The sequence below is a fragment of the Carcharodon carcharias genome, chromosome 4 (assembly GCF_017639515.1).
Source record: "Carcharodon carcharias isolate sCarCar2 chromosome 4, sCarCar2.pri, whole genome shotgun sequence".
NCBI lineage: Eukaryota > Metazoa > Chordata > Chondrichthyes > Lamniformes > Lamnidae > Carcharodon > Carcharodon carcharias.
Window position 1 is genome coordinate 170,646,514 of NC_054470.1, and position 23,889 is coordinate 170,670,402.

The window sequence follows — 23,889 nt, forward strand, 5'->3', positions numbered from 1 at the left end:
CATGACTCCAGGATGGTATGTTGCCTCCCTGGTGCCAGGGTCAAGGATGTTACTGAGCAGCTGCAGGGCATTCATCTGTGGGAGAGTGAACAGCCAGAAGTTATGGACCACGTTGGTATCAATGACTTACGTAGGAAGGGGGATGTGGTCCTGCAGACAGAATTTAGGAAGCTAAGTAGAAAATTAGCAAGCACGACCTCAAAAGTAGTAATCTCCAGATTACTCCCAGTGCCATGTGCCAGTGAGTACAGAAATAAGAGGATAAGGCAGATGAATGCATGGCTGGAAAGATGGTGCAGGAGGGAGGGCTTTAGATTCTTGGGACACTGGGACTGGCTCTGGGGGAGATGGGACCTGTACAAGCCAAATGGGTTGCACCCGAATAGAGCCAGGACTGAGCTCCTTGCGGGGCATTTTGCTAGTGTTGTTGGCAAGGGGGTGGGGGGGCTTTAAACTAATTCAGCAGGGGTGTGGGAATCAGGAGAAAATATTAGGGAGTAATACCAAAGTGTACCAAATACTGGGAGAGACATATAGCACTAGAATAGAGAATTGTAAGTTAATAGATGGAGTTGGAGTAAGGGAAAAAGTAATGAAGTCTAAATCAAGGTTATACTGTATGTGTTTGAATGGACAGAGTGTAGTAAATAAGATTGGGGAGTTACAGGTGCAGATTGCCATGCAGAATTATGATGTTGTGGCGATAACAGAGACTTGACTCAAGGAAGGGCAGGTCTGTTAAATATTCCTGGGTACAAGGTGCCCAGGAAAGATAGGAAAGGAAGAAAAGGAGGGGGGGTGGCAGTATTGGTTAAGGAGAGCATTGCAGTGCTGGAGAAAGAGGATGTCCCAGAAGGTTCAAGGACAGAATCAATTTGGCTAGAGCTAAGGAACAAAAAGGGTGCAATTACATTGCTCGGTGTAGTCTATAGGCCACCAACTTGTGGGAAGAATGTGGAGGAACAAATCTGCAGGGAAATTACAGAGAGGTGCAAACATTATAGAGTAATTATAATAGGAGAACTTTAATTACCTGAATATGGACTGGGATAGTGGTATTGTACAGGGGAGAGAGGGGCAAGAATTCCTAGAATGTGTTCAGAAGAATTTTATACAGTAGCATGTGTCCAATCCAACAAGAAAGGAAGCACTGCTGGATCTGGTTTTTGGAAATGAGGTGGGCCAAGTAGATGAATTGTCAGTGGGGGAACATTTAGGAGGCAGTGATTATCGTATCATAAGGTTTAGGAATACGGTAGAAAAGTACGATGGACAGTGCAGAGTAGGAATAATTAACTGGGGGAGAGCCGATATCAATGGAGCAAGAATGGAACTGGGCTGGATAGACTGGAACCAAAGGTTGGCATGGAAAACTGTAGCTGAACAATGGGCTATCTTCCAAGAAGAAATGATTCTGGCACACTCAAGGTGTATTCCCACAAAAGGGAAATGTAGGGCAAACAAATTCAGAGCTCCCTGGTTGAAAAAAAGAGATAGAAGTTAAGATAATAAAGAAAACATGTGTTTATGACAGGTGTCAGGTAGAAAATACAATTGAGAACTAAGCTGAATACAGAAGGTTGAGGGGAGAGATGAAGAAACAAATAAGAGAAGAGGGATAATGAGAAAAGACTGGCAGCCAATGCAAAGGGAAATCCCAAAGTCTTCTATAGGCATTTAGATAATGAAAGGGTGGTAGAAGGAGTGGGGCTGATTAGGGACCAAAAAGGGGATTCACACATGGAGGCAAGGGCCATGGCTGAGGTGTTAAATGGATACTATGCATCTGTCTTTACCAAGGAAGCAGATGCTACCCAGGCCAAGGTGACAGAGGAGGAAACTCTGTCACTAGAAGGGTTCAAAATTGAGAAGGGGAAAGTATTGGATCAACTGTCAGTGCTTAAAGTTGACAAGGCACTGGGACCGGCCGGGATGCATCCAAGGATATTGAAGGAAGTGAGAGTGGAAATTGCAGGGGAACTGGCCATAATCTTTCAGTCTTCCCTAGACTCAGGTGAGGTGCCAGAGGACTGGAGAAATGCAAATATTACTCCCTTGTTCAAAAAAAGTTGCAAGGATAAGCCCAGCAATTACAGACCAGTCAGTTTAACTTCCGTGGTGGGGAAGCTTCTAGAAACAATTATTTGGGATAGAATCAATAGTCACATGAAAAAATTGTGCGTTGATTAGGAAGAACCAGCATTGATTTCTTAAAGGAAAATCATGTTTAACTAACTTACTGGAGTTCTTTGAAGAGGTAACAGAGAGCGTTGATTAAGGTAATGCTGTTGATATGGTGTACATGGACTTCCAAAAGGCATTTGATACATTGTCACACAACAGACTTCTGAGAAAAGTTATAGCTCATGAAATAAAAGGGAAGAGTAGCAATATGGACACAAAATTGGCTGAATAATAGGAAACAGCGAGAAATGTGTGATGGATGTTTTTCAGGCTGGAGGAAAATAGTGGAGTTCCCCAGTGTTCGGTATTGGGACTCTTGCTTTTCCTGATATTTATTAATGATCTAGATCTTAGTGTGCAGGGAATAATTTCAAAGTTTGCGGATGATACAAAACTTGGAAGCATTGTAAACTGTGAGGAGGACAGTGCAGAGCTTCAAAAGGACATAGCCAATTTGGTGGAGTGGGCAGATATGTAGCAGATAAAGTTTGATGCAGAGAAGTGTGAAGTGATTCATTTTGTTAAGAAGAACGTGGAGAGACAATGTAAAATAAAGGGTACAAAGCTAAAGGGTATGCAGGAGCAGAGGGACCTCGGCGTACATGTGCATAAGTCATTAAAGGTGGCAGGACAAGTGGAGAGAGCAGTTAATAAAGCATACAGTATCCTAGGCTTTATTAATAGGGGCATAGAGTACAAGAGCAAGGAGATAATGCTAAACTTGTATAGGACAGTGGTTTGACCTCAGCTGTAGTATTATGTATAGTTCTGGGTGCCACATTCACCAAATTCACCAAGGCTCCTTAGACAGCACCTTCCAAACCCATGACCACTACCATCTAGAAGGACAAGGGCAGCAGATAGATGGGAACACCACCACTTGCAAGTTCCCCTCCAAGTCACTCACCATTCTGTCTTGGAAATATATCACCGCTCCTTCGCTGTCGCTGAATCAAAATCCTGGAATTCCCTTCCTAACAGCACTGTGGGTGTACCTATGCCACATGGACTGCAGCGGTTCAAGAAGGCAGCTCACCACCACCTTCTCAAGGGCAACTAGGGTTGGGCAATAAATGCTGGCCCAACCAGCGAAGCCCACATCCCGTGAATGAAATAAACTTTAGGAAGGATGTGAACGCATTGGAGAGAGTGCAGAAGAGTTTGCAATAATAGTTCCAGGCATTAGAAGCTTCAGTTATGAGGATAGATTACAGAAGTTGGGTCTGTTTTTCTTGGAGAGGAGAAGGTTAAGAGGAGGTTTGTTAGAGGTGCTCAAAACCATGAGGGGGCTGGACAGAGTAAAAAGGGAGAAACTGTTCCCGCTCGTAAAAGGACTAAGAACGAGAGGGCACAGATTTAAAGTGATATGCAAAAGAAGCAAATGTGACGTGAGAAAAAACATTTTCAGACAACAAGTGGTTCGGGTCTGGAATGCACTGGCTGGTAGCATGGTGGAGGCAGGTTCAATCAAGGCATTCAAGAAGGCATTGGATTATTACTTAAATAGAAACGATGTGAAGGGTGATGGAGAAAAGGCAGGAGAATGGCACTGAGTCATAATACTTATTCAGAGATCCAGTGCAGACATAATAGGCCGAGTGGTCTCCTTCTACACCGTAACAATTCTGTGATTCTGTAATCTATCATTACAAACCCCCACACTAAATAATAAAAGAAGCAGTAAGAGTGTTAACTATAACAGAACCTATCAAATTTTGTTAATATGTTTGGAGTTAATCACTGGAAATGCTGGGAATACTCAGCAAGTCAGGCAGCATCTATGACAGGTACAGCTGATGAAAGGCCATTGACCTAAAATGTTGGACCAAATTTTTCTGCCCCACTGACGGAGGGAGTGGAGGCTGATGGAGACTGAAAGTAGTTCTGATTGGCTCTCCAGCTTTGAGACCCCACCTGCTGCTTTTGATTGGACAGGGAATCTGCCTTCATGCCTCTGTTGTGAGGGAATTTATATTCCTGGGTTGTTTGGGTGTGTTCTCAGGGTGCAGTCCAGGCCCTGGTTAAAGACTACAGCCCCTGGCATGCCTGGGGCTCTAGCGCAAGTGCAGAGTGCCGGAGGGGGACAGGTTGCGCTTGCTCGGTTTCTGGATTCCCTCTGTCGGCTGGCTACAATGGAGCCATTGCATGAGCTTGTTCAGCAGCCAGAAAACAAAGTAGTTCTAGTTAAAGTGCCCTGACTGCAATGCGGGATATACTTAATGGGAGTAGTAAACTACTTTGCAAACCATAACCTGAGCAGAGACTGATGAGGCATTGTGCCAACATGGTGTCCTTGTGTGAAAGAATGACCGCGGGACCTAGTGCAGTGTGAAAAGCGAGCCCACGTGAACGATTTTTAGTCTGGAGCTGAAGAGGCAGCAGAAGGTCGCTAGCTCCGTGCGACTGGGACTCAGATAAGCCAATGGGGAGCTGAGGCTCAGAAAAGTGCAGGGCAGTTGGTACCTCCATGCTACTGAAGAGCTGGGGATCAGAGAAGCCCAGGAGCAGTTGTCTGCTAGGCAGCTGGGAGATGGAACAGAGCTCTTAGCATCAGTGTGGCTGAAGAGCTGGGACTGTGGCCGTGTTTAGACACTGGAGAGTAGTCTGGCCAACAAAGTGGGACACAGTCTCCGAAATAGGTCAACTCATCTGGTAAAGTATACCAAGTAGGCTGGATCTAGGAGCTGATCTGAGAGGGATCTGGAATAGCATGCCTTTTAATGAGGATTGTGCCCACGAAACTTGAGTGGAATAAAACTGTTGTCAGCTGCGGATCAGGGTGACTCCCAGAAGGAGAGGAGCTGAAATTCCTCATGAGGAAGACAGAGTTTGAAAGCATTTGTGACTTACTGTGATCACTGACATCTAGGTGGGTAGCTGAAAAAATTAATGGAATCTATCTTGGTTATGTCTGCCATTTAATGTGCAGTTTGTGGTGTGTTTGACCACTGTTTACCTCTTAATTCAGGTTTATTGCATGTTAATTCTGGATGTTAGAGTAGAAGATAGGTAGTGTTGACTGTTTGCTTTGCTGACTTTTGTTTAGTAAAACTTAAAACCGTGAAAGATTTTGTGGCTTTAAGTAAGTAACAGGGATTTTGAATTTCCTGTAGTTTAAACAAAAAGTTAGAGGTCCCTAACCAGGTCGTAACACTGTGAAGATCCCAAAGAATAACTGTTTCCCTACTCCCTCTCCACTCCTCACCCCCCACCGCAAGGATGTGTTTGGGACCCAAAAAAAGTCCCAATTCCTGTCTCCCATTCCCAGAGAGAAAAATTCAGCCTCTTACTTCCATTTCTGTCTCAAAAGACCCGCAGAGTGCTTCCAACTTTTTCTGTTTTTATTTCAGCTTTCTAACATCCTCAGTATTTGGCTTGTGTGGAGTTAATCACCATTTAGTTGATTCTTGAAGTGCAGAAAATTAATTTGCTTTCAAATGCAGTCAATTTTTTTTTATTTGTCTGTAGCATTTGGCACTGGAAAGCTGCTGCAACATGATAAAAACATATGAAAATCTAAATATAAAAAGGCTAATTTCTTGGTTGGCAAGGTCAATCTCACCAAAGTGAACAGAGAATGGAAAATCAGGTGAATAGCCGCCTCACCATGGGCTGGACTTTTCGGGGTGTGCCGTCTCAGGCCCCCCTCTATCCCTTGGCTAAATTTCGGTGGGAAGCCAGCCCACAATCCCAATGGCTGCCCCATTAGTAATTTAATACTGGGAGCAGCATGAATTGCTTTAAGGCAAGACTTCTACTCCTATCTCAAGAGAAAGTCCCACCTTAAAAGACAACTGGGCAGTCAGATGGCTGAAAGCTCTGTAGTCCCAGCAGCACCAGTGGGAGTGCTAGTAACCGCACAGGCAGTACCAACACGCTGAAGAGTCCAGGCAAATCTGGAGTGAGGAGTGTTGGAAAGGAGAGGGGGGGAGGGTGGGGGTTTATGGGGCAGAGTTCAAGAAGTCAGAAGAGAGGGTTAAAGGGGAGATGATGCCTCTGGTGAGCCTAGGGCACTCCCAGAAAAGGTCACCCCCCCATCCCCCACCTCCCACCACCACCATCACCAGACACCAGCCCGCACAGCTAAAGTTGCCAGGCTTCCTGCATACTGTGGGCCTACCTCACCATGGGTAAATTGGTGGTGGCGGTAGGATGAGGCCCTTAAGTAGCCATTACTCAATAGGCTCAAGTGCAGGCAGGCCACCTGATGCCTGCCCACCCCTAAAAATTTAGGCAGGATGGGGCAATTGAGTAGGCGGCAGAATGGCCACCCGCTGGATTTTAGGTGATTCCCACCTTCAAACCCACCAGCTGGGGAGTGTAAAATCCAGTCCCATATCTCTGTCACTTTGAGCTGTGCATGTGAAGCATGCACAAACTCCCAACTACCTTTCACATGTGCTTCCAGTTCTTTTTAATATTTTCAGGCTAAATTTACTCTATCTGCCACCTCCTCCCATACAGTCCACTCTTGGTCTCCAATTGGGGCAATCCTTCTTTTGTCCATTTCCTGAGGTAGTAGCTTCACGGCTGCAACCATAAAGTGTGGGGCTGTAGCCTTCCATTGCTTTATTGTTTCATCTGATACAGCTCTGGAGCATTTTCTGGTGCCAAAAACAAACCTACTTTTTAAGTATAAGAGCTGCAGTAATATTGAAAATGTCATATCATCATTCTCCACTCATTGACCAAGCTCCCAACAAGATGCAAAGCCAATAGAGGAGGCTGCTATGCATGTAAAATTCAAGAAAATCCAACAGGATTGGTTTTGTGCAGGGTGAGGATATAATATCAACTTAACTGCTTTAATGGTTCTTGATGTTTCCACCATGGTTAAAAGTGAACAAGATTTTTAAAACCTGTGTAAAATAGCATAACAATGGCAGGATTGTAAGAGCTGTTTCATAGTGGAGGTAGTGACTGTGTTAATAGATTATGCATCTTGGATATTATGTGGTCATGAAACATGTTAATGTCAAAGTTCCATTTGGAATCGTGCACAGCTATAGAAGGACAAATGCACATTTTATTTTTTAAATATGTCATTGGTAAGTAAGAAATGAGAATTATATTCAGAAAGGATGGACAGGATGAATGTGACTAGCAGCTAAAGCCTTCATTGTGGACAATCGTTAGTCCAATTTGTTCTCTATCGGTTAATGGTGATTGCCAACTCAATAATCAACATGGAAAAATTCAATGGGAGGTTAAAATCTTGGACAAGCATTGTAATTCCGACTGCATCTCCTACAACACCCCTACCCCAAATGGAAGAAGGCCTTTGGAGTATTTTGTCTCAAAGATCAGTTAGGCTCTCTGCTACCTCTGCTTTCTCTACCCCACCTTCAGCCCCCCCGGCCCTAACCGCTCATTACTCTGAAACCTTTCCCCACTCTGTTTTCAGCCAGTTCATCTCCTCTGACACCCAACTGCTCAATAATCAAATGAGGCCCCTTGTCTTAGTGCCTACAGTCACCATTCCATGCAAAGCACTGGATTTCATGGTGTGCTGTATTCCCCACCCTACTCCCCCTGCACCAAGTGAAAAGTCAGTCATCAGCCTGCCCACCATCCTTGATACCCGGTTCATTGACCCTGTGAGATAGAACTTCCTTAAATCAACCGCCTTTTCCAGAAACAAAAATGGATAATTACACCTCCTTTTCTTTCTTTACCTCATAATAAAACCTCAGTTATAGAATGTGAGGTTAAACAGGGTCTACAAACAGAAGGACCTCCGGAGGATCACTGCCATTGGTTTAAACGGTACATCACTGACATCCAATACAACCTGTCAAGTGAGAAAGCTTCAGATTATATTGATGTCTGTCCACGGAAGCCAGAATTCAACAAGCCATTGTACGAAGCCCACACAAAGTTTCTGGAAAGCATTCATGCCAGGGTAAGAAATTGATAATTTATAATTGCTTCTATTATTGAATTGAATTATTTCTATGTAATGCCATATGAGATCTAAATATACTAATAAATAAAAGGAATAATTTAAACACCGGTATCTATTTTCATGATGATCAACTTTTTGCACATCTCAATTCCCTCCAGTTTTTTTTTCTCTCATTGCATATGCCCTCTTTTAGCTTGAAGAATGAATTAAATTGTACTGTTATTACAAATATGATGTTTGTGAGACTGTGTTTTGGGACTATGTCAAAAATTTAGGGATAATGGAGGAATGGAGGGGGTCATGTGACCTGTGCTGAGTGCTGCTGACAGCAACTCTGAGTGGTTTGATTGTTAAAGATTAAAGGGAGTGACACAAGTTGTGTTACTGGGAAGGAGGTGCAAGATGTTCACACTTCTAGATAATGACAGAAACATCTGCACTGACGGTGGATAGTCTGTTAGTCTCCAAAGTCCCAGGAGGGTATCAAGAATGTCAGCGTTTGTAAATGGTTATGCTTTAACTATCTATTTAGCTTTAGATGGAACGGAGTTGGGAGTCTAAATGATAGCTAATTAGCAATCCTACCTGTATACAAGACGTATTTGAGTCACGTTGCCATGTAGATCGGCTTTAAGATGGCAAGGGTTTATAGGAAGGCATTGTAGAATTAGGTTACAGGCTTTTCAAAAGATATCCCTAAAACTCGAGGACAGATCAGTGTGCCAGGATGTTATGTATCTGGTAAGGCTGAGTTATTTAAAACCCCAGAGGGAAACTTTAAACAACTATCATAACCTATACAAAAACAAAAACAGCTGGAAAAACTCAACAGGTCTGACAGCATCTGCGGAGAGAAACACAGTTGACGTTTCAAGTCCGTATAAGTCTTCATCAGAACTAAGGAAATAGAGAAATGAGGTGAAATATAAGCTGGTAGAGGGGAGGTGGGACAGGTAGAGCTGGATAGAGGGCCAGTGATGGGTGGAGACAAAGAAGAGGTTGCCACAGATGTCATAGACAAAAGGATAAAGGGGTGTTGACGGTGGTGATATTATCTAAGGAATGTGCTAATGGGGACATTAACGGTAGCAAGCAGGACAAGCAAGTGGCAGATGGCCCTAGTGGGGGTGGGGATTGAAATGGGCTAAAAGGTGGAGTTAAAACAATAGATCGAAATAAATTTGAAAATAGGTGGGAAAAGAAAAATATATATTTTTTAACTTATAAATTATTGGAAAAAGGGGGATCGGAAAGGGATTGGGGATGGAGGACAGAGTTCATGATCTGAAGTTGTTGAACTCAATATTAAGTCCAGAAGGCTGTAAAGTGCCTAGTCGGAACATGAGGTGCTGCTCCTCCAGTTTGCGCTGAGCTTCACTGGAACATTGCAGCAAGCCAAGGACGGACATGTGGGCATGAGAGCAGGGTAATTTGTTGAAATGGCAAGCTTGCAGACAGACGGAAGGTGTTCTGCAAAGCGGTCACCCAGTCTGCGTTTGGCCTCTCCAATGTAGAGGAGACTGCATTGGGAGCAGCAAATGTAGCAGACTAAATTGAGGGAAGTGCAAGTGAAGTGCTGCTTCACTTGAAAGGTGTGTTTGGGCCCTTGGACGATGAGGAGGGGGGAAGTAAAGGGGTAAGTGTTGCACCTTCTGCGGTTGCATGCGAAGGTGCCATGGGAGGGGTTTGAGGTGTAGGGGGTGATAGAGGAGTGGACCAGGGTGTCCCAGAGGGAATGATCCCTGCGGAAAGCGGCCGGGGGGTGAAGGGAAGATGTGATTTGTGGTGGCATCACCAACCCTGACTTTGTCATCAAACCTGTTGACAAGGGTGGTGCTGTTGTTCTCTGGCGCACTGACCTCTACCTCGCAGAGGCTGAGCATCAACTCTCAGACACTTCCTCCTACCTCCCCCTGGACCATGACCCCACCACTGAACATCAAGCCAATGTTTCCAGGACTGTCACTGACCTCATCTCCTCTGGAGCTCTTCCCTTCACAGCTTCCAACCTCATAGTCTCCGAACCTCAGACGGCCCGCTTCTACCTCCTACCCAAAATCCAGAATCAGGACTGTCCCGGCAGACCAATCATGTCAGCCTCTTCCTGCCCCAAGGAACTCATTTCTTACTATCTTGACTCCATTCTCTCTCCCCTTGTCCAGTCTCTTCCCAGCTACTTCTGCGATCCCTCTCACGCCCTACATCATCTCAAAAATTTCCAGTTCCCTGACCCCAACCGCCTCCTCTTCACTATGGACGTCCAATCCCTCTACACCTCCATCTCCCATCGAGATGGTCTGAGCCTCTCCGCTTCTTCCTCGAACAGAGGCCGGAACAATCCCCATCCACCACTACTCTCCTCCGTCTGGGCGAACTTGTTCTCTCACTGAACAATTTCTCCTTAAACTCCTCTCACTTCCTCCAAATAAAAGGTGTGGCTATGGGTACCTGCATGTGCCCCAGTTATGCCTGTCTCTTTATGGGGTATGTGGAACCTTCCTTGTTCCAGTCCTCCTCCAGCCCCTTCCCACAACTCTTTCTCCAGTACATTGATGATTGCTTTGGTGCCGCTTCATGCTCTCGTCTGGATCTGGAAAAATGTATTAATTTTGCTTCCAGTTTCCACCCCTCCATCATTTTCACGTGGTCCATCACTGACACTTCCCTTCCTTGACCTCTCTGTCTCAATTTCTGGTGATAGACTGTCCACCAATATTCATTACAAGCCTACTGACTCCCACAGCTACCTCGACTACAGCTCCTCACAACCCACTTCCTGTAAGGACTCCATCCCATTCTCCCAGTCCAATTGCTTCCATCGCATATGTTCTGAAGATGCCACTTTCCAAAACAATTCCACTGACATGTCTACCTTAACTGAGGTTTTCCACCCATGGTGGTTGACAGGGCCCTCAACTGTGTCTGGCCCATCTCCCGCACATCTGCCCTCACACCTTCCTCTCTCTCCCAGAACCATAATAGGGTCCCCCTTGTCCTCACTTACCACCCCACCAGCCTTCGCATTCAAAAGATCATCCTCCGCCATTTCCGCCAACTCCAGCATGATGCCACCACCAAACACATCTTCCCTTCACCCCCCCCCCCCCCCCCCCCCCCCACCGCCCCGGGGACCTGCCCCTTCAACCCCTCCTCACTGCCCAAGCGCCCTTTCAAGTGAAGCAGACACCAGGCAAAGCATTTTTCACCTTACAAATTCAAAATTAGGTTCCTTTCACTTTGGTTCTTTGCAGACACAGTGGTAGGCTTACAGGCTTTGATCTTACATTGTCTCTGCTCTGTACACCCAAAACTGCTACCTGTTATACCTAACACATCTCATTGAATGTAAATACTCATTGTATCACCAGCCCCTTTGAACTCCACCCCTTCTAACAATAAAACTCCTTTCATAGTACCAATTTTATTAATAATATAAATGTATTGCTTGGTCTCTGCTAGCTAGGTGTCAGATTTCACCCCCTTCTTGAATGCTCTATTCAACAAAATGCAAATGCTCTCTTACATCTTAAAACTAGCATACATCAAAGCACCCAGACTAGCTGGCTTTAATCCAATTAAGACACACCCACAGACTAACCTTCTATTTAAAAAAATAATAATTTCCAATAACGTTATATTAATAGCTTCATGACACGGGATCCGAGAGAGAGATTGAGAGAGACAGCAGCTAGAGGCAGCCAGTTTCTTTGATTTTTCATGCAGGAATATGGGTGGGAGCTTGCACTCAGATTGAAAGACTAAACTCAGAAGGATTTAGAATGAGGCTGCAAGATTTACCTAGCTTGAACTAGAGAATCTCTAGGGAAAACCCGCACCGTGAAAACATTTCTGTGGCTAAAAGTTACCAGGTTTGGGAGGAAAAAGAACAGTATGGACCCGTCAGGAGCTAAGAATCGTTTTGGACTGGTTCTGGGAGAATTGAGGACAGCATAAAGTGTAACTGTGAAGTGGAATTTTCAGTTGTGTTAAAAGTAAAAGGGGAAAGTTCTATACTTTAAAGTATAAGTTGCTACTGAAATAGCATTTGGTCAATGTTGCTTTCAGTCTGTTTGTTAAAGTAACACTTTCAAAATCTTGTGTGATCCTTTAAGTTGGTCAATGGGAGTTCAAATTTCTGTTTAAAGGTTATTGGATTCGATGAAGATTGCAACAATGTTACAGTCTCCATGACAGGTCATAAATAGGCCTTTGCCAGCTGAAAAGCATCATAAGACACGATGGCCAGGATGATATCCAGTGATCAAGTAGCTAGCACTTGGGGCATAACTTACTGAGCCCTAGGGTGGCGGCTAGTAGGCAGAGTGGGGAGCCTGGAAGTAGCGGAGAGTCATTTTAGGATGACTCGTTGATGAGTTTCCATCGCTGGAGAAATTTCCGGGGGTGGGCTGGCATTCGGAGTGGCTGCCTGTTCATTGGAGGAAGGTGGTCAGTTGAAGTAATTAAGGCCCCAATTATGGACAATTGTTCATGTGCACTGGTATTTAGCCAATTGCAGAGTGACCCCCTGCCATGTGGTGAGGCTGCCAAATAAATAGAGGCAATAAGCTGGGGGTGCCATCAGAGCCTAAGGCTCCATTCCCCGAAGAGGGTGCTACGAGCAGGAAAGACCTCCATAGGGCCCAAACTCAGCCGACTGACGTGTTTTCCTACTGATTAGAGGGACCTACTAGCTTTGTTCCTTCGTAACCTACCCCCAACTTCTAGGGCACCTCCATTTTGAGGGGCCCTCAAATTCTCCGAGCTGCAACAGCAGCACCCACCTCCCCTGTTGGAGCTGCTGACCCTCTGATTGGGCCGCCAGCATTGGGAGCCCACCCACTGCCCTTAATTGGATGGTGAGCTCAGAGGTTTCCACATGAAAATAGTTCCATGAAAATAACTCCCCTATTCTGGCTTCCAGCAGGTGTGACTTCAAGACCCCCATTTAGTCTCTACGCAGGGTTCCAAAGCCTGTGTGAAAATCATGCCTTCTGTGTCCAGATTGGTACATGAAGCGCAACCACAAAGGTTGATGACACTACAGCACGGCAATGGACACCTGCTTTGAATTATTTCAGTATGATTTGCTGCCTCCCATCTTTCTCCTCCTCATCTCCACCTTCCAAGATGGAATAGATTACTATTTGAAAAATCTACAAGCCCAGAACTGACAAAAGCTACGCTGGTAGAGCAACACATGCACATGACAGGCAGCTAATTTTGAAATTAGAACTGATAGGATTAGATTGCTGTGTCTGAGCTGCCTTTAAAGCAAAAGCAATTGGACCAAGGCTGGAAAATGAAGTGGCGACTCTTGCTAATGCATGACTGTCACCACCCAGTCCTTTATACCTGGCACATGGAAATGCTGATGCAAGGGCAGTGTCGAGCAGATTCCCTTTGCATTTACGTGTGTAAGCACTAATCCCTGGGGCCACACGAAGCATGCAGTGGTGGACCCCAAAAAGTGGCGGTAACATCTCCAATGAGCCCCTGTGCAGGGGAGAAGGCCTTAGTGCAGGGGAGAAGGCCTTAGTGCAATCTTCTCCCTTGCTCTACAAACTTACCAGGTGGTGGTCTCAGCCAATGACTTCAGCTGAAATCTCCTGTACTCTTCAGGATGCTTCTGCTACTTCAAGGTCACCTGCCTGGTGTGACAATGGCAATGCCACCATTGGAATACTCCCTTTTTGCATTGGTCAGCTCCCACTCAACGGCTGGGATCCTACTGTGCCCACGTTATGAGCCCCATCCCAGGAAAATGGATTGGAGTTGATTTGGTCACAGAAAGCCACACCTCAGTTCAATTCCACCAAAACCCTGGACAGTGATCAGGACCAAAGGTCTCGCCCAAATTTTCCCCTCTTTCTAACCTGGGGACTGTGAGATAAGTTACAATACCCCTGGGTGTGATCAACCAACAGCACAGGTGGGTCCATATAGCTCAGCAACATGTCACCTGATATATTTAGCATTGGAAACGAGGAATAACTGTGTTAGAAGGAAACAAGTTGCACCTATTTGGCTATGGAAACAATGTGCTACACAATATAATTTATATCTAACTGAATTATATGAACACTTTAGCTAAATTGGATATGCCATTCTACACCTGCACAATAGGCTATATTCATTCCAGCTATTCATAATTCATGGTGGGATTAGGAGCTGTAGTGTTCCTTTGCCAATACTGTGCTTGCCAAATTTTAAATAAGCTTTATTCCATTCAAATCAACCAACTAATGACTTTTGTACTCAGGCTGATTTAGAAATCGGCCCCTTGATAAATAAATTGTAGCAAAGTAATTGAAAGAGTTTGAATTTGTTTCAAGAAAGTTGGAATGACATAATAAGCTCTTAAAGGAACGCAGACATAATTGTGTATGTGTGTGCGTGTGTGTTTGTGGTGGAGATGGTAGTGGGGGAGTGGGAATTCAACTGGTCACCATCTCCTTTTTCTGGGTAGCTGGCTGTTTATAATTGCTGGCAGGAAGGACGTTTTCTCTCCCTCTGAAGTTTAAATATGAAAATCAGGATCCCAAACCTGTTTGCAAAATTCAGGTTCTGCATGTGACACAGGCATTCACTGTCCTCACCAGCATTCCTTAAAGGAACCATGCAGGCTGTTCAAAAGATGGCGCAGGGAATACTTAGTCTTCATGTTGGTGGGCCCAGGACAGCAGGCTTGCTCCATCGAGGCCTGCAGAAAACTGTGCCCCACTGCTCCTGCACTGAAGCATCAGCCTGGATTATAATCGTTGTATAAAATTCATGTTTTAATCAAATTGTATGCATTACTGATAGCTTTGCCTTCCCAAATACGGATATGCTATATCATAGCAACAACGCTGGTGACTGTAGCACTAATGATAAAACGTATGCTAGGGTGTTGCAACATGTAGAGTCATGCCCATCAGAATAGCTTAAGGTTTACTGCATTTTCCTTGTCACTTCATCCATTTATCTCTGCTGCCCCACATACTGGTTTTGCCCATTTAAGGTGACTTCATGCTCCATTGCATTCTTTGTGCTGGAACTCCAGTTCGGAACAGGCATTTACAGTGCTTTTATGCTTAAGTCAAGCTTTAAGAATTGAAGAGGACATCCTCCAATTTTTACTAAGCAAGGTTTCAGCCTGTGGCTCAATAGTAGCAGTCTCGCCTCTAAGTTGTGCATTCAAGCCTTGCACTATAAACATGAGCACAAAAGCTTTACCAACACTTTAGCACAGTACTGAGAGCGCTGCAAAGCCAGAGGTGCCACCTTTCAGATGAGAAATTAAACTGAGGCCCCTTGTGCCCACTCTGCTGGGCATAACAGATCCCGTGGCGCTGTTTGAAGATCGTAGGAGTTCTCCTCAGTGAGTGTCCTGGCCAACATTTATCTCTCAACCAACATTATAAAAGCAGATTATCTTGAAATTATCACATCACTGATTGTGGGATCTTGCTGTGCACAAATTGGCTGCCACATTTCTTACATTGCAACAGTGGCTACACTTTAAGAATATTATATTGGCTGTAAAGTGCTCTGGGTTGTCCTGAGGTTGTGAAAGGGCACCAGGTCAGCATTTCAACAATTATCACCAGTTTGCTCTCAGGAGCAATTTGAAGAGATGGGGGATAACGTTTGTGCCTCTAAAACTAATATACAAAATTACTACAGCTTAACCAACAATTAGCACATGTATCATGACCTATGATTTATCAATAACAAGTGCACATTTAAACTATTCTTTCATGGGATGTGGGCATCACTGGTAAGGCCAGCACTTGTTGCCCATCCCTAACTGCCTTGAACTGAGTGACTTGCTAGACCATTTCAGAGGGCAGTTAAGAGTCAACCACATTGCTGTGGGTCTGGAGTCAGATTTAGGCCAGAGCAGGTAAGGATTGCAGATTTTCTTTCCTTAATGACATTAGTGAACCAGATGGGTTTCTACAAATTGATTTTAATCTCATGATCACTAATACTGAGATTAGTTTTCAATTACAAATTTTATTAATTGAATTTAAATTCCACGGTGGTGGGATTTGAACACATAACCCCAGATATAGCTTGAGCCTTTGAGACATTACCACTACATTGCTACCTCTCCCAATTTTATATTTCAGTACCCAGAGGAAATTCCTTTCCTTTTGTCCCTTCCTCTGTTCCTCCTCCTGGAAGTTCATTCTTAGTTTACAGCTACTTTTACTTCTTTAGATTAAGGTAGCTCTTTGTTAATTTATTTCCATAATGACCTAACAATTTTTCTGCCTGATATATCTGGACTAGAAGGTAATAATAAATGTTATTGCTCCACAGCTTCGCCACACCAATATTTATGAGTACAAGGTCAGCTGGGGACGAGATGGAATCAATCCACAGCTTAACAGGTCTCACTCATTCTACATAGAGCACCTCTGTACTGACTTCCACAGAACTTTCGCCACCCACTTTAACAGGTCAGTGCTTCCGAATCACTCTGCCAAAGCAGAAATTAAAGCAGAAATTAAAATGCTCTATGAGGAACAGCAACATTCCTTGAGCAGGCAGAGCTCCTGCTCATATTTTCTAAGGTTCCATTCCTTTTCCTGAATGTTAAGTGTGTAGGTTATTGCTTAAGTGGATGTGTGAAACTTCAAGGCTGCATCTAAAATTAATTCTAAGGGAAAACTAAATAAGGACATGAGGGAGGAAGGAATAGAAGGATATGCTGATAGGGTTCGATGCAGACATGTGTGAAGAAGCATATGTGGGGCATAAACACCAGCAAAGACCTGCTAGGCCAAATGGCTTTTTCTGTGCTCAAAGTACTTTTTAATTCCACGTATGTAATTCTTTCTTTATGACCACAGCAACATTAACCCACTTTCTGCTTCCTCTGCTCTCTCAGAGACTTATTACCATTATAAAACATGTGAGAATCCATGAGCAGGAGTGGACGCGAAACTGACTGCTGCCCGCAATCGGGCCCTGACCGCGATTTCACGCTGGCTAGCCAATTAGCGGCCAGTCAGCGTGAATCACACGCTGCAGCGCTCAGTGCTGCCAGGGTGGGGGCGGGAGGAGGACGAGAGCAGGAGTTTGCGCATGCACAGGGGTGCACGCACTGAGAGCTCTCTGAAGGCACAGAGCTGCCTCAGGGAGCTGAAGATTTATAACATTACAAATAAAGATTTAAAAAATAAGGTAAACATGAGGGACATGTTACAAATGAGATTTAATCATTTTTATTTTATTTTTAACTCCTGTTGGAAACCTCATCCCGCCCATGGATGTGGTTTCATAAAAAATCCAAAGGCCGCCTGGCCGATTTGCCTGCCCGCCAACCATCAGGTTGGACAGGCAGCACAAAATTGCATTTCACTGTTACTTTAATGGCCTTAATAGGCCTGTTAATTGTCGGCGGGCGTGCTGCTGACTCCCGCACGTGCCCGCCGACTGAAATATCGCCTGAGTGCGCAATGACACGGGACACTTGCCCGATGTCATCTTACACTTGAAGATGTCGGGCGCAGGCCCGCACGCTGAGCGATAAATTCTGGCCCATATCTTAAACTGCCCTTAAAAAAGCAAATTTATACTTCTCATATTTACTAACCTCCTTAATTTGTTACAATTCAGTAACTAGAATGCCATTAAATAGGATAAATATATACAACAAAATAATTTCATTTTTAAATCACCAACTTACCTCTTTATTAAAGATATACTAAGGCCTGTTGTCAGAAGCTGATGGAATTTTCCAGTTGGCTTCCGGGTGTCTGCAGAGGCATTAGGGGATAATGTATCTGCCAGGAAGTGGCTTGTCAGCGGCAGACTAGGGAAGGGGCAGCAGTCCAGGCAGGCTTTGAGGCCCTCCCCACCTGCCTGCCTTCTCTTCGCCTCGAGGGTCTCCTCACTCTTACTTACCTGAAAAGGCAGCCTAGAACTGGCCCTCCATTTTGAGTGCCTACTCGATCACTGTCCTTAATTGGACGCTGAGCCCACCCTCTGGCCATTAATTTGCCAATTCGGGGAAAATCATAGCTGAGTGAATGTTTCCCACACAATTTAGGCGTCTGACCCCCATTTGACCCTGATGTCGGGATACTGAAACCTGCAGGGAAAATCCCCCCACAAGAGATCAATTGTATGTGCCAGGTTTCAAACGCAAAGTGAGAGTTAGTGTACAAAATGGAAGAAGCATTCAATTCTCCTACATTGGCATCAATCCCACTAATAAGTACAAAATTGCTATTTGTACAAACAAACTGTAATCGTGTTTCATTGGAGGTCCAGATTTAGTCATGCAAGGTTTGCTCTCTAGTCAGACGTACGCAATTCTAGGTTACATTTCAAATGCTGAAGTAATTACATAGATTGAAGGCAAGTGACAATTTTTCTGACAGTAACCAAGTAACGATTGCTATGGTGAGACCTCTTTACGAAGTGCAAATGTTAAGAACAGGGCCGATGATTCACCAAGTTAAAGTAAAAAGTCAATGTTCGTGGTTGAAGCTTTTTTATAGACTCTCTTTAGTAGGAGTTGGAAGTCATCATCTTAAAACCAATTTATTCTGTCTTCTGTGGGTTTACATGTTGGGTTGTTTGACTGGCTCAAAGAAAAGTTGAACTTGTACATACATTAGTTTGTTTCTCTTGGGTTTTAATAAGGGACCCTTAAGAACCGATGGAGACTAGAAAATCTGGAATGAAGACATAGGTTTTAATGAGGCGATCAACTTTTATAGATAACAGAAAAATATATTTCATCTGTTTCTCAAATTTTTCTCAAATGAGATTAATGTCAAGTAGAAAAGAAATCCCATCAAAAGCACTGGAGGTCAACGTGGGAAGATTTCCTCTGCACATTAGTGAAATAAGAAATACATCTACAAAACAAAGGCCGGCATTTTCCATGCCCGCCGACATCCGGCGCATTCAGTAGTGTGAACGGACAATATGGCGCAATCATTTTCACGACAGCGTGAAAACAGTTCGCAATCGTCTGCTCAGCCCACCAACGGCAGGCCACCTTTCCTGCCATCGGACGTCAGGAACCTCACTGTAATACATCAGCATATCATTATCAGGCCAGCCCGCCAGAATCGTGTCCCCCCGCCCACCCACTGGATAGTCTTCCCATGTCGGCGGGAAAGCACACTGACATGCTTCACAACAACATATTAAAGGCGTGCACTTGGCAGGCTGCACTTTGAGGGGAACTCGGAAGTGAGTACACAGTAACGTTGCACAGCACTCACCAGGGTAGCTTGTTGGACTTCAAGCTTGAGGCGTGTTGGGAGACAGGGGCAAGGGCAGCCCTGCGGTTGTGGTGTCTTAGTAGGGGGCGGGGTGCAAGGGTAGCTCTGAGGTTGAAGTAACTTGAAATTGGGGGGCTGGGCAAGGGCAGCCCTGCGGTTGAGGTGACTTGTCGGGGAGGGGGGATGGTGGTGGTGAGGGGGCAAGCGCAGCCCCGTGGTTGAATATAGCGCACAAGCATTCAGGGTGGGGGGGGTAGGGTGGGCAAGGGAAACGGCCACGCATTGGGGAAACCTGTATAATGTGACCATTGCTCTGCAACTGAGATAGTTCAGGCTCAGCTGTTGTGATATGATTGGAGTTGGGCCTCTAGTATATCTGCCCACTCAAGCAACGCAGAGGCATCAAAGTACCACTACGTGTTCCAGAGCTTTACACCCCTCGAGCACAGACTGCAAATTCATGGGTATTTTAGTGGACTGCCGAACAGTTGGATGACTGCGCACGTTATACAATCTCCTTACTAAAACTGCCCATGGAGTAGGAACTGGTGGAGTTCCTCACAGCCCCCTACAATGTCATCATCCCGGTTTGGATCAGTCTCCCCCATTGTTCAAGCTAGCAGTGCAGCCTTGCAGTGCGGTTTAGGAGAATGCCTGCACCTGAGCTGAGTGCACAGCATGCAGTCCAATGGGCAAAGCTGCCGCCAATCGGTTGGGTGGAGTGGGGCGGAGGTGGGTGGGGTGCCCAGCAGCCATGCAGCACATTAATCTTTGGCATCCAAGTAATGGCTGGAATGCATTAAGGGGCCTTCACGCTTAACCAAGAGAGATTATTAGAACACCCATGCTAACCACGTATCTCATCCTGCAGGGGGAGTACATCAGGATCATGGGGCCTGGTGAACCAGCTGGATGCCTAATGACCTACAGAGAGCAAAGATGAAGGAGGAGAGAGAGCAACTGAGGCACCTGGCTGAGCAGAAGGAGGAGCAGCACCCTCAAGAAGAAGGAGTGGCTGCGGCTCCCGCACACGCCAACAAAGAGCCACAGCGAGCCGTCACTGGTCAGTGCTTGATGACACCCAAGGTTGCCTTTCATTCTTGCAGATGACTGAGAACCAGTATTGCCAAAGAATGTGCATGTCTAGGGAACTGGTTGGTAACATCTACCAGCTGCTGCGGGATTTGGCGCCACAGGGACATGGAGGACATCTACTGCAAGTGGCCGTGAAAGTGACCATGGCGCTCAATCTCTATGCCTATGGTTCCTTTCAGGGTTCCACAGGTGATCTCTGTGGGATGCCACAAGCCTCCACCCAAAAATGCATCCAAGAAGTCATGGATGCCATCTTCATGAGGGCACACAACTTTGTGCATTTTGAACAGGAGCAGGGCAGCCAGCATTCAAGAATGATTGCAGTTGCCCGGATCTCGGGTTTCCCACAGGTGCAGGATGCCATCGACTGAACACACAGTCAACTAGAACAACCACAAGGTCTTTCATTTGCTGAATGTGCAGCTGGTGTGCTACCACCACAAACGTATCCTGCAGGTCTGTGCACAGTTTCCAGGGAATGTGCACAACTCCTAGGTTTCTCAGTCAGTTACACATCCCTGACATATTCCAGGGCCCACAGAAGCTGCAGGGATGGCTTTCGGGGACAATGGCTACCCACAGAGGCTGTGGCTGATGACACCTGTGCAGCGGCCTCAGACTGCAACAGAGTGACGCTATAACTAGGATCATGCTGCAGCTCTCAACTTGGTGGAGCAGACCATCGGGATGCTGAAGATGAGATTCCGGTGCCTGGACTGGTTCGGTGGAGCTGTGCAATACAGTTCACGGAGGGTGTCACACATTGTCATTACCTGCTGCACCCTTTGCAACCTGGCACTGCAATGGTGAGAGGAGCTGGCTGAGGAGGAGATGAAGCAGCTGGAGGTCTCCCTGGATGAAGGTGAGGAGGTCCTCAAAGGCCACGATTAGGCCCTTGCACTGGCTAGACAAGGCAGGCGCGCTCAGGAGGCCCTCATAGCTGCTAGATTTGTGGAGGATGATGACGACATGCAGTGAGGGTAGCCCATAGACCCTCACATTGTATCTGTGAATATTTGACTCCAGTCTGGCTAATGGCAGCGCACATACCCTCTGTGAGAATGCTCCTGTCATGGAGAGCACAGTGGAGGCTTTAATAGTCGCTCAATTGGAGGAGGATGATGATGACATGCGGTGAGGACACTCCATATATCTTCACATAGCCTCTGAGGATGTCTGACTCCTGTTTGGCTGAGGGCAGCTTGCTTGAACTCTGTGATCAGGGTCATATCATAGAGACGCAGCCATGAAGCTTTAGAAGCATCTGATTCTTTGTCCGCCTTCAGCACCTGAACCCCTCAGGAGCACAGCGTCACTGGTCACAGATGCTAAAGAGATGGGGGCCAGCCCCATCTTAAAGGTGCTGAGAGCTCACAGAGAGAATGATGGAACTCTGTGGCGCCTGCCAACTATATTCTGGCAGCAATGATGAGCACCGGTGAGGTACAGGCATCAGTGATGTGTCCGGGGGATGTGAGGTTGGACCATCATTTTGGTCTGAAGGCTTCACAGAGCACAAGGAAGAGGCCCTGGACTGAGACACCTGCCTTTATCTTGTGCAAGAAGGTTTCACATTTGAGTGACACAAGCACTGCTCATCAGAACAAGGAGCCATAGACGGGGAGACATTCTTTGGAGTTTATTTACAATAGTGAACATTATGTACAAGTGATTAACACCCATATGCCCAGGCTGTGCAACTAATTCTTCTTAACCTTCCTAACCCTGCCGTTACGCCTTGGTGATCCCAGGACATCCACAGTGGAGCTGGAGGCAGCCTGCTAGCTGCTATGCTCTGTCTGTGATGACCTTGGCAGGCATCCTCTGTAGAGCTGAGACCTGGTCTGCTTTCGGGGTCCTGTCTGGCAGTGGCACCCTCCGCGGCCTGTGGAGCTGGAGCTGTTGAGGTCACAAGAAGAGGGGATTCGGATGGGCCAGACACTCCCAGAGTCACCTGGATGGATGGCCCCGGAGCGTGCGCCTGCTGATCTCCCTCCCTATGGGTGTCCGAGGGACCTTGACTGACTCCTTCAAGAGAAGCAGTAGCTGAAGTGAGATCAAGCTGCCACACACCCCTCTCATGTACACACTGTTGGAGGTCAACTATGGCATCAGCGATGGAGTTGAGCCCGCTCAGCAGTGCAGGAGTGACATCTTGGACTAAGGTCTCCATGGCGGCCGCCATCCTACCAGTATTAACCTCAGTGCGTTGTCATGCCAGCGCTATCACCTCAGACTGAAGGCGGACGGACTCCTCCATTGCGCCTCGCAATCTGAGGAGTGCAGCGGCCATCCCTTCCTGATGTTCCCGAGCTTGCCTTTGCAGCAACTGTGACATGACCGAGTCCAGGCACTCATCATCTGACGCGGGCTCAGCAAATTTCTGGCCTCCAGTAGCTGTCCGAAAGCAGGACACCTGGGAAGTCCCTGCCTTCGCCTGCTGTGATGTGCTCACCAGATTGTGATCCTGAGGCTACTCTAAAGCTAGGTCCCTCCGAGGTGTATGCCTCTGTGCTGGTGGAGGGTATAGGTGAGCGCTGTGACAGGACTACAAGTGGGAAGCCTTCAGATTCCTCTTCAGAGGCTTCTTTGGGACTTGTTCGGAGGCTGTTTCCCAGTTGTGCCTGTGAAAGCAATGAGAGATAATTAGTGCATGGCAGTGGCCTGTGAAACAGGGCACATCACTCATGGCATGGTTGTCTGATGTATGTTGCACCGCTGGACCCTCCCTCGGTAGAACAGCTCCGACCTCACCGTCAGCACAGGACCGGTCCCGGTCATTGCCGACCAGCTAAATGGCTGTGTTTTCAAAGTTGATGAGGACCTTGATTTCAGGCATTCTTCCACCGGTCTGCGACCTCTCCCTGTTGTTGTGTGCCAGCTTGCCCTGCATGAATAGAGATGGAGAGAGTGCAAGCAGGACACCTGCCAGGCCAGATGATAAATATGCCTGGCATGTGTGGGTGGTGAGTGGTCCCATGGACAGGACAAGGACATTGAGGGTGAGTGTGAAAGAGTGAATGGTGATGTCCCTTGAACTGGCAGTGAGTGAGGGCCCTGTGGATGTGTGATGGGTTGGTGAGTGTGTGAGTTGAGAGTGTGAGAAGGGTGACTTACCCTGGCAGAACGGAGATCATTCATCCTCTTGCGGCACTCGATAACTGTCCTCTTTTGAAGTGTGTTGGCGCTGACTACCACCGCCACAGCCTCCCAAGCCTGGTTGGTCACGCCACTGCCCATCCTGCAGCCAGAGTGGGGTGGGGGACATTGCAGGAGGCCTCCATGGCATCCAAAATGTGTTCCAGTGACACATCGCTGAACCTGAGGGCCACAGTCTTTTTGCTTTTCATGGACATCTTCCTTGCAACAGTCGTCGGCTGGAAGCAGTGAGAATGTGTGCACGCAGCTGGGCTTTAAACCCAGATGAATGCCCGGTGTGATGAGGGCCTGAGGTGATGGCATGGCGGGCGAATG

General features: G+C 46.3%; 1 protein-coding gene across 1 annotated transcript in view; it reads left to right on the plus strand.

Moving 5' to 3' along the window:
• Positions 1–23,889, plus strand: part of LOC121276810 — an 89,449-nt gene that overhangs the window by 34,792 nt on the left and 30,768 nt on the right. Inside the window, exons 10-11 of the mRNA XM_041185354.1 lie at positions 7,878–8,086; positions 16,397–16,536. Coding sequence (XP_041041288.1) covers positions 7,878–8,086; positions 16,397–16,536 — 349 coding nt within the window. The remainder of the gene's footprint in view (positions 1–7,877; positions 8,087–16,396; positions 16,537–23,889) is intronic.